The sequence below is a fragment of the Sycon ciliatum genome, chromosome 12, assembly GCF_964019385.1.
Source record: "Sycon ciliatum chromosome 12, ocSycCili1.1, whole genome shotgun sequence".
Lineage (NCBI taxonomy): Eukaryota > Metazoa > Porifera > Calcarea > Leucosolenida > Sycettidae > Sycon > Sycon ciliatum.
In genome coordinates this window covers 4964764-4975402 of record NC_088654.1, presented here as the reverse complement: position 1 = coordinate 4975402, position 10639 = coordinate 4964764, and the positions used below count along the sequence as shown (strand labels likewise).

General features: G+C 45.3%; 1 protein-coding gene across 1 annotated transcript; it reads right to left on the bottom strand.

Annotated features, from left to right (window-relative positions):
- Positions 1–9692: 9692 nt before the first annotated feature.
- LOC135827883 (uncharacterized) lies at positions 9693–10139 on the bottom strand. Its single transcript, XM_065340318.1, has one exon. The coding sequence runs from the start codon at positions 10137–10139 to the stop codon at positions 9693–9695; it is 447 nt and encodes a 148-aa protein (XP_065196390.1).
- Between the last annotated feature and the right edge of the window lie 500 nt (positions 10140–10639).

The window sequence follows — 10639 nt, the reverse complement described above, 5'->3', positions numbered from 1 at the left end:
GTCAGTTGTCCAATTTTGGTTTTACACGTTTCATGTATGTGTATTTGCAAAAGAATATGTCACGTGATTAAACTGTTGCCTTGTCACAGCGATTGAAAGAATATGATACGAATGGAGACCTTGTAAGGTAGTGCGGACAAGATATGGGTACTACCGCTTGATATCATTGATAATATTTTATCAAGGATTAGCCAGAGGCAAATGGATGCCTATGAAAGGGAGTGACTTGGGGGAATGAAGTAAAGGTGGCGTTTATGAGACAGGGAGGAAGGGACTTGACAAGGCGAAAAATAGAAATAATGCAAACAGGAACAGCAGAAAGTACTTGTGTGTAATTCAGTATACCTTGCACAGAATACTTGTGTGTAATTCGGTATACCTGGCACAGAATATTTGTGGTGAAGATAGTGTCTACGCACAGGAACAGAACAGAGTGACATCGGTTAACGGATGTCAGACAGCGGATATCTTTTGGCAGCGTTGGTAGTCGATTGATCATTTTTTGAATATCGTTTTCGTCGTTTTCGTCGCCTCCAATGTCGAGCTCGTGCTTTCCATTGTGCAGTCAACTTGTCGTCACATCCAATTTTGCAGGTCGAGACTCTTCTCTTCCACAACACAGTTCGGTCACTCGTCCAGTGTCTGACACGTCCTTTGTCTTGAACAATGGCTTTCGCGGGGTCTTCCATCCTTCATCCCATTTCTCCACATTGTCACTACAAGTACCCCGATCTGCTCGTCTGCTCCAGTATGTTATCTCACCTGGATACGAGTGAGTCTTCCATTCGGTATGCCTGGCATTACTTGCCACTTTTTGACCGGTTCAGCAGAGTTATAGTTCTAGTCCACACGTCTAGCGTGAGGGTGTCGATCTTTTTCTTCGGCCAGTGGAGCCTGGTCGGGAATTAAGACCAAACGCAGAGAACTTGGATACATATGAGCATCCTGATTTACAATGGGCTTATATCACCCATACTCACCAACAAATCACCACTTCGGGTCTCACGAAAGCCCAGCTTAAACCTATTGATGCATGCCACCAGACTCAGCTCCTACACGTCATGGGAATTCGATACTTTCAAAGAATCACCGACAAGTACTTATACCAACGGAGAGGCAGCGGTAGACTTAGCTAGATCATCTGTACTTAGGGTCCGGCGGATTCTGCGGACAAAATAATTGGCAGAAATCGGTATCTTTCTGGTAAGTTTAACGCATGTTTGGTATGTGGATAAAGAAATGGAGCAGAATTCCAGGAATTGCCCGCCATAAGGTTTGTACGGTTCTGCCAATTTCACTGCTCTTCGAGCAGAATCTGGTGTGAAATGAGCAGACGGATAAATCAATATTATTTAACTGAGCAACAGTGTTTAAGAAAACAGTGAGCTCCCATGCAGGGAGCAACACACTCTTCCCATACTATCGCCGGAGTCCCACCAACCTCTTCTTCACATTGTTGTCCCCAGCGAGTGCTTCAGAATTAGATGGTTTGGAGGCAACAACGTTGTGAACGGCCAACGGTCCTCAGCACTTTTTCAGCACCTCCATGAGCGACACTGACTCACGCTGCTATCTGGTGTTCAAGAGGTATTTGTCGTGCTGGAAACGGGGCAGGGAGTGGTGCTTTCTTGCAGGTTTGCCGAGTGAACGGTTCGACGGGCTTCTCTTGTGCTCTGGATGGCAGTCGTGAGTCAGTAAAGTGAGAATTCAAAGTCGGCAGGAAAACCGCGAGCTCCGATGTAGGAAGCAACCCACTCTTCCCCTACTATTGCCGAAGTCGCACAAACCTCTTCCTAACGGTGTTTAGAGTTTGTAAACTCCTACCAAGGACAAAACTATTTCGTCCTTTATGGATTCATAAGCGCATCATAAAAATAAATGAGGCCGAACCTGATAGCAATAAAAAGTTATGTTCTAAAGGCAGATTTAAACCAGGCCCGAACGTACCTAGCTAGAGTGCGCAAAATGACACGTCCGTGAGCTCTACATAACGCAAAAAATGTTGATCGGTTTGTAAACTCATTTTTCGCGTCTTGTATTAGGCGAAGAGCCTCGTCTGCATCCATCGCTTGATAAGTCCAAATTCCAATTTTGACATAATTGCAAAGGCTCTTTGAAAGCGTGCTATCAAATTTTTTTGAGTGGCGACCTACGTCATGTTTAGTTTTTTTTTTTTTTTTTGAAAGTTGTGAGGAAAATGTTATCAACTCCAAAGCACGAAAAAGGCCAAAAACTAAACCAAGAACATATGCAATAACATGTTATTTATAAAGACAGGACAAGTGAATAATTAGTCAGTCCATCGTCATGTTTAGTACCTACGTCACGGAAAATGTCTCAGCTACACAGTGGTGAAGTCTCGGCGTGATGCGGTAAACCAGTCAAGCGTGACGATCAAAAATGTGACGCGCATTTGAAACGAGCGAAATCGCTCGTTGAGCGCACAAAGAGATTATTATTAATTCATTAATATTTTATGTCTTGGCGCTCCCCGCGTGCTAATTTGTGCGTAAGGTATGTGGTTAATTGTGAGCTCTGTTTCCCACCTGCCTGTGTGGATTCACAGGAAGTGTGAGTTACGAAGTCTGAAAGCAAGTCCTGGGCACACATGTCAACGGTCACCTAACCGTTTTGGGGGGCTTGGCTTGGGGGACTGGTTATAGCAGACCCTTGTTCACTGCCTGAGCAGTACACCTCATCCAGAAGGATCACGGCTAGCCTCTTGTCTCGCCTGCTGGAGCAGGACTCGTCTCTTGGCGACTCTCTGCCTCAGATCCGAACGGTCAAGGCGACGGTTCGTGCTTCGCTTGACCTGGTCTTAGAAAACGGTGCATCCAGCTGGCTGACCTGCCGCCCCCTCAGCCGCAATGGCTTCACCTTCACAAAGGGAGACTTACGGGATGGCCTGCGCCTCTGGTACGTCTGGACACCACCTCGGCTCAAAAGCCTCTGCGTGTGCAGTAAGCCGCTGAATGTGAGTCACGCCCTGTCGTGCCCGTTTTGTGGCTTCCCGACCCTGCGACATAACGAGGTGAGGAGGATCATCGCCAGAGCTCTAAGGTTCATAACGTGACGGTGGAACCGAACCTCCCGCCCGTCACGGGAGAGTCCTATCGCCATCGCAAAGCTGTCACGGAGAAGCAAGCTCGGCTGGACTTTGCGTCTAGTGGTGTGTGGGGTGGCCGATTCGAGCTCATCTTTATTGATGTACGGATTTTCAACCCTTTTGCGTCTTCAAATCGAGCCACCTCCCTCGCTGCTAGCTACAGGCGGCATGAACAGAAAGAGCGCCGGAAGTACGAAGAGCGAGTACGCGATGTCGAGCATGCCTCCTTTGTGCCCGTTGTGATTTCTTCCTCTGGTGGCTATGGCAAGCATTTTTTGCTTTTTTTACTAGAACACATCCCTTCTAATAATCAGGGGAAGAGTACAACTGAAATGACACCGGACAACAAGACAAAGGCAAGCATGCCAATGCTCTTTTCAAGCGGATGGCCTCTCTCCTGGCTGAGAAGAGCAAGGCGCTATACTCGCAGATTATCTCGTTCCTGCCATGCCACCTTGGGTTTGCCCTGATGCGTTGTGGTGCCATGTGTCTGCGTGGCACAAGGATCATGTTTGCTCCTGCCGTGCTTGAATCCTGTGCGGTGCTAGAGGCACGCATCCAGTGAACCTGCAGTGATGATATTGCGTGACAGCGTTTTTTTAATTGTTACTGTACCTGGTGACTCGTTTTATGTGATTGTGTTGCTTCTTCGCCAATGTGTTATTTTGCCCGTACAAGAGGCTCAAGGCGTTCATTCCTAAAAAAATAAAAAAATAAAAAGTCGGGGTTGAGAATTTATTGAACTCATCAAATATAATACACCGTACCGTTTCAGTTGTGGCGGTGAAGTTGGCGAGTCCATGCTTGTTACAGTGTCGACACGTTCCCATGATCTGGCTTCACGGGTTCAACAGCTTGCCTCTGTTAGCAGTGATATTTCTTTCTTGTTTACGGATATGCAGATGTTACACCTCATTCTGTACGATCTGGCGTGGTACCTGATGGACCATGTCAGCGCATACATTTGGCTGTCGCTCGGCCGCTTCCGCTGCCTTGACTGCTCGCATAGATACATACTTGTAAGGATTAGCACAGGACCCTCATAATGTCTCGTCCATTCGCACTAAATACATCAATGCATTGCGAAAATGAAAATTCAAGCGCCAAGATCGCGAGCAGAATTATCTGCCCATATGTTAGTCTACTCTTTATAGGCCTGGGCGGATAAATAATATTTTTTCGCGGGATATTGCTAATGGCAACGCCAAAAATACTGTATCATACTTATAAAGTTGCCGTTCCTCTGTAATTCCAGCAATTCACCAGTAGTAAGTAAGTATGGAAAAATGGCTTGGTTTGGGCAGTATTGTGCGCGTTTCGTAGTTCTACGTGGACAGCATGGAAAATGTTAGAAAATCATGATCATAATTCTAATTTTATGCTGCTGTTGCTCCATAATGCCAGCAAAACCGCAATAGTATGCTTTGGAATGGCTTAGTTTGGACAATCCTATGCAGGTTGTGCAGTTCGATGTATAAGGCATGTAACGGTCAATTTTTTGTAGTGGCCAAAACTTCCGTATTGAGTATAATGCCACTTTTGTTGACAAGTACTGTTATAATTCTAGCATAATGTTCTTTGCAAATCACACACTACAATGCTACTTATAATGCTAGCATTATCTGCCCAGGTCTAGCTCTAGGTGACATTGCAAGTTCAACAAAACGGTAAGAGTAAGTGACAAAATCATCACACTGTATAATTATGTCATCACTAGGGGACGTGTTTAAACTGCCTGCGACACAATAACTGGTTCAAAGTCTGTGTTGCCAAGTTACCTGTGACACCGTCGTCTGGCAAGATGTATTCGAATGTCGGTGACTCGGCTTCTGCTATTGCGCCTGGAGGAGCAGCCGCAAATGCACGTCTAGAAGGAACCCAGATTGTGGATCCAAGTTCTATAACGGACAACGAGGCAGAAGAGTACTCTCGGAAGGACATTTCGGAGCATACACGAGACAACCAGTCATTGCTACGCTACTTGGCGAGAAGGAAGGTGATTCGTAATGAAATACAATGTAACCAATGCGAAAGATCAGCCTGGATATCTGCTTATCCGCGGTCAAATTGCGGGTACCGGTGGCAGTGCACTGGTTGCAAGTCTACATGGCCCACCGTAGCTAAATCAAGTCTTTCCAGTGCCCCAGGAAATCTCATGGATATTTTCCTTGGCTTCTTTACATTATTTGACCTGCCAACCTCGTCGAAAGTGGAGATTTCACCGAAATACAAATCGTATAAGTGGATACTCTCCAAAAGCGCCCAAGGTCTTGAAAGGAATATGCAGTTTGGACCTGACCATCCAGTGTGTTTTGATGTTTTCAAGCCACATTCGGAATGTACGATATTTATAGCCGTAGAGATGAACACTAACTTGGCAGCGACAATGACGGACAGGTCCGTTAACCTTTCTCACGTGCCGATATTTTTACACAATTGCTTAAGACCAGGAAGCCAGATCCTTTACAAATCTTCCTCAGTCGTTCTTTCTCCGCAGTCTCTCAGTTCACATGAATACTCGTTTATAGATGTTGATGATCATACGCAAGTGACGTCAGTACAGTACAAGGATAAACACGAGGCAGCTATTTCCTGCTTCATTGATGAAATGCAAGCGAGCTACACCAGACTAGATGGATTGTTAAAGGAAACGATGAGTATTGGAAAGTGCGCTCAGGTGCTATCATTACAGCGGTATTTCTCTATGGAGTCTGTAACTCGGGCTGTAAATCCATTTGCGTGTTATCTTAGTTTCTTGCGTGAAGGCATTACTCATGCATAGTAAACTGCAGGTTTGGGTAGTCATGAATATTCTATAGGGTTTACCCTTCAAAGTATTTCATACCTATTCATAATCTTAGCCTGTTCAATGCATTTTCTTTGTGAAAAATCTTACCTTGTGATCGTAGTGCACACCTCTGTATTTGTTTGTAGAAACCCACTTGAACGTTCGTATTGTTTTGTTCCTTGTTTCTGTTTGGTGGTCAGATCGTCCTTGGGACATTACAGCTTGCTCTTGCATGTCTTACACTATGCTTTTAGTTTCACCAACATTCTGTTTCTGTCTCCGTCTGGTTGCTCATTTGTTATGGTGTAAATTAAATGCTATATGTGTGTATCTGTTATGCAACTAACTCAACTGTAGCCTTGACACAGTGATATATAGAAGGTCACGTGCAACTAGCCCTTCGCAGGTTATGCTACAAAGGGTGGTAAATACTCGTTGAAGACCAGTACAAGTAGCAGAGCTCTAAAAACCTTATCACACGTACTTCATTGAAATCTGTTCCATATTTTATCAAGTTGAAAAACATCCATGAAACATATAAGAAAAAGTAACAGAATCCGCTAATTTTTCTTCCCATATTTTTCTCCAAATTCTATCTGTAGGATTACTGTATGTATTGTACGCATAGGTCAATGAACTAGGTCAGCCAGTGACAGTTATCACGTGATACCATGTGCATGTCAAGTACATGTATCATGACAAAGCTGTTTAGATGTTCATATACCAGTTCAACGGATACCTAACCTGTGGAACATGGCTTTTGTGTCAGGGAGAACTTGTCACCTTACTTGTATAATTGTTTGTACATTGCTGTGGTCACCCATCTAAACCGTTTATTGTTTGTTTGTTGTTTGTATTCTTTATTTATAGTAAGAAGTCCAAAACATTCCCTAGCCTAATAAGTAATAACAATGGTCCCACCAGTGAGGGAATGCTGTTTATCTGTACATACGGATCAATGAGTGTAACAGCAACTATTAGGGAAAGAAAACGAGAGAAGAAAAAAAACTCAAAAAAGGAGTCGCGACTTTCATAGGAAGAAAATAACGTAAAGAGCAATACATACAGCATTTGGAAAGAGGATTATTTATCTGGTAAGCAAAAAGGCAAGAGCCATTGACTTAAAGCGATTGCGTTTTCTTTCTTGTCTGACCGCAGCGTTGAGCTGGTTCCATTATAGGGTCCCAGTATAGGTAACACGTTTGGCAAGATATGCAGTTGGGCTGGCTGGGACAATCAGTAAATTCTTGTGCCCACCACGAGTTTGAGTGGAATTTCTGCAGCTGAAAAAGATAGCGAACAACATGCTGATGTTAGAGGAGTCATGGAGACAACGCCAGATAAAAAAAAAAGGTGCATGTTGGCGTATGTGGTCAATGTTTGGATGTTCATGCGTGTGAGAATATTGCTTGTGGGTTTTATGGGAGGTACCCGACAGACTGTGCGTTGAGCACACTTGTAGAGCTCATTAAGCCGTCGACTTTGATACACCGTCAGAAATGGTAAGTAAGCAGAAGCGGCATACAAAAAGTGTGATAAAACGAAAGAACGAGAGTAGGTTATGCGACATTGAAAAGGCAGGAACGTTGTGTATCGTCTGAGCACGCCAACTTTTGACGCGACGCCCCATCCAACATGGTGTTCCAGCTCATGTTCACATCAAAGTGGAGACCTAAATATTTCGCAGAGCGAGTAGTTGGCACAGCCAGTTCATTACATTGCACCTGCAAGTCAAATGTTTGATACCGTACTGGCGATATCCGTATTCTCTGTGTCTTCTTTTCATTCAAGATGAGACCGCGGCTCCTAAGCCAATCGGCGAGATGCGGGAGAGCACTTGAGAGATTTTGGGACACCTCATCCATGCTCATGCTGCTGGATCTAATTGAGATATCGTCCGAAAATTGCAGGGTCGCAACTTTGTGAGGGGACAACTCTTTCGCAATGTCACGGACGTAGAGAACAAACAACAGGGGTCCGAGAACTGACCCCTGTGGTACTCCGGAGAAGATGGTGTATGGTGAGCTCTGTACCTGACCGACTTTGACATACTGTGTCCGATCTGAGAGGTAGTCTGCAAGCCATTGCAGCACCGTTCCATCAATTCCGATCTCGAATAGGTCTTGAATGGGTTTGGTGCTTCGCCTTATCAAATGCTTTTGACATATCCACGAAAGCAATCCCCGTGAGGTACTTTTTTTGTCTGGGCTTGGCATATGCCCTCAACGGCTTATACAAGGGCATCACACGTGGAATGATGTGAACTATAGCCGAACTGGTCCGATGGAAATAGATCATGTCGGCACAAGTACTGAGTGAGCTGATCATGGATGACTCATTCCAAAAGTTTGAAACTATCGACATTAGAGATACGGGTCTGTGATTCTTTGCTATGCTGGTATCTTCATCTTTAAACACAGCTGAAATGCTGGCCACTTTCATGGGAGCTAGGCAATGTCCCTCCCTCATGGATATGTTGAACAGTAAGGCCAATGACGGCGCAAGGCCATCTGCATGAGCTGGAAGAAGGGCTTAAGGAATGCCGTGACTGCCAGTTGCCTTCGTCGGATTCGATTGCTCTAGACGCTTCCGAACTTTTTCAATAGATACAGGAACAAGTTCCACAAAACTAGTTGCCGTTCGTGTCCCTTGGGGTAGGTGAAGATGAACTGGCCGGCTGGGATCTCCCACGATCTCGGCGAAAGCACTTCGAATTGCTTCAGCTGAGCACTGAAGCGGTGCCGATTTTCTTTGTTTCCCCGTCAGCTGGTTGATGATTCGCCAGGTTTGTTTTACATTACAAGTTGCAAGCTGAAATTTTGCACCGTAGTACGCATTTTTCAGCTTCCGGTTACACATAGTGGCCTCTCTTCTCTCCGCTTTGAATATGGCGTACATTTGCTCAGATCTGTCTGACAGCCACTTTCTATGAAGCCAGGTGCGCTTACACAAAATATGCAAGAGCTTGCTGTCCATCCACGGTACTGATCGTCGCTTGTGTTGCTTACTAGATCTGAGAGGGGCATGAGTGTCAAGCACCTGCAGGAAGCGATTATTCCACTCAGTCCACATGTCTCTTGGGATGCCTTCGATGCTGCAAAAATGCTGCTGAATCAAGTCAGCTTTGAAGCGTTCATGATTTATGCTTTGGTAGTTGCGGCACACCATTAATGTCTCGGGACTCCTTGTCGGGTGAAGGTAGAATTCTTTAAGACTGCTGCATGGTCGCTGGAAGCCACGGGATGGATCGTTGCCACATTGTGCTGTTCAAACGTATTGAAGGACAGATCCAATGTTGTGTATATGGAATTAGAGGCACACCGTGTATGCCGATGAACGCCCTGGTGGAGACTGTAGCTTGCCATGTTGTGTTGGAATAATAATCGTCTACCCTTACAAGTCGACGATGAGACAATAATCTGTGATCACAGTGTAGATTTCACGTACAATGTGCGCAGTCATTAGATGCATGGTTCTGAGTATGCATACATCACCACTGGAATGGTTTGTTTGTTTTCTCAGAACGTTTTCTCGTGTTGGTTTTTCAGTCAGAGGACATCGTCGAATGGTAGATAAATATAATCAAGGTGATAGGCCGAAGGGCCGTGGATAGAGGGGATAGGAGTGTGAACAGCAGGTAACACTGTTACACCATCCCACTCCCCTAAAGGAAGCATAGGGTTCTACGAGCAACTCAAGTAGGTAAATCTGCATGTGGATAAGCGGAATAAGTCGAGAACCCAACAGTCAAATCGCGAGGAAAATTACACAGAATGCAGTGCAATGGAATTCCTGAAGTTAACTCAGCTGCAATATCAGTGAAGATTCCTTGAATTTAAATAACACAATGTCTCTGCCAGACTCATCGCGCAAATTAGTTGCGGGTTCCCTTGTAGCTTCGTCGACAGGATAGCCCTGCCAATGGACCAGGTACTCTCGCTGTCCCCTACGTTCTCGGTGATCCAGAATTTCTTCGACCATGAACCGTGTGTTTCCATCGAGGTCAGTGAATGACGGTGGTGGAGATTGCTCTCTGCCAGGAACAGCGTTTTCCTCATACCGCCGCAAGGCAGTAATGTTGAAGACGGGATGGCAACGAATCGTGCGAGGAAGCTCCAAACGATATGCGTTTGAGCTAATCTTTGCCTGCACGCGGTAGGGCCCAAACCACCTTGGCCGCAGCTTCCGGGACGGTTGAAGACGGGCCTCTGGCGTTAGCAAGAAGTCCTTATAAACAAGCACCATATCACCAACCTTGAACTGGCTGGTGTGGTGTACCCGTGTACATCGTACATATTTGCACTCTCATGTTTCTTATTATGCTACTGCATCTCCTTGCATGGACGTGCGTACAACCTTACAGCATACTACTCATACTATGCGTGCATGTGTGTACTCCGTGCCCATAATCGACAGTGCATGTCTCTTGTTGCTGTTCAGTCTTTCCTTGGTAGTTTCCTGACGAGTCGTCCTCTCTCAGTCCTTCGTTGCATTATTCTATTTCAATATAACTAATCATCACATAGACTTGATGATACCACATGGCGCAGTGAACTTGTTTTAGTAGCAGTTTCCATTAGTCTTTCTCAGTCCTGGGTCTTGCTAGTACCTCTGGCGTTTCGTCTCTCAAATAATTATAGTGAAATAATTATTTGAAATTTCCGTTTCGGCATGGCGGAATCAGACACACCAGTACTCAGCCCTGACATTGCTGCCCTCGCCCAGCTCATGAGACAGCAGATGGT

What these genes read in the sequence shown, in the direction of transcription:
- LOC135827883 (XM_065340318.1), bottom strand. Translation starts at nt 10,139, where the DNA reads ATGGTGCTTGTTTATAAGGACTTCTTGCTAACGCCAGAGGCCCGTCTT.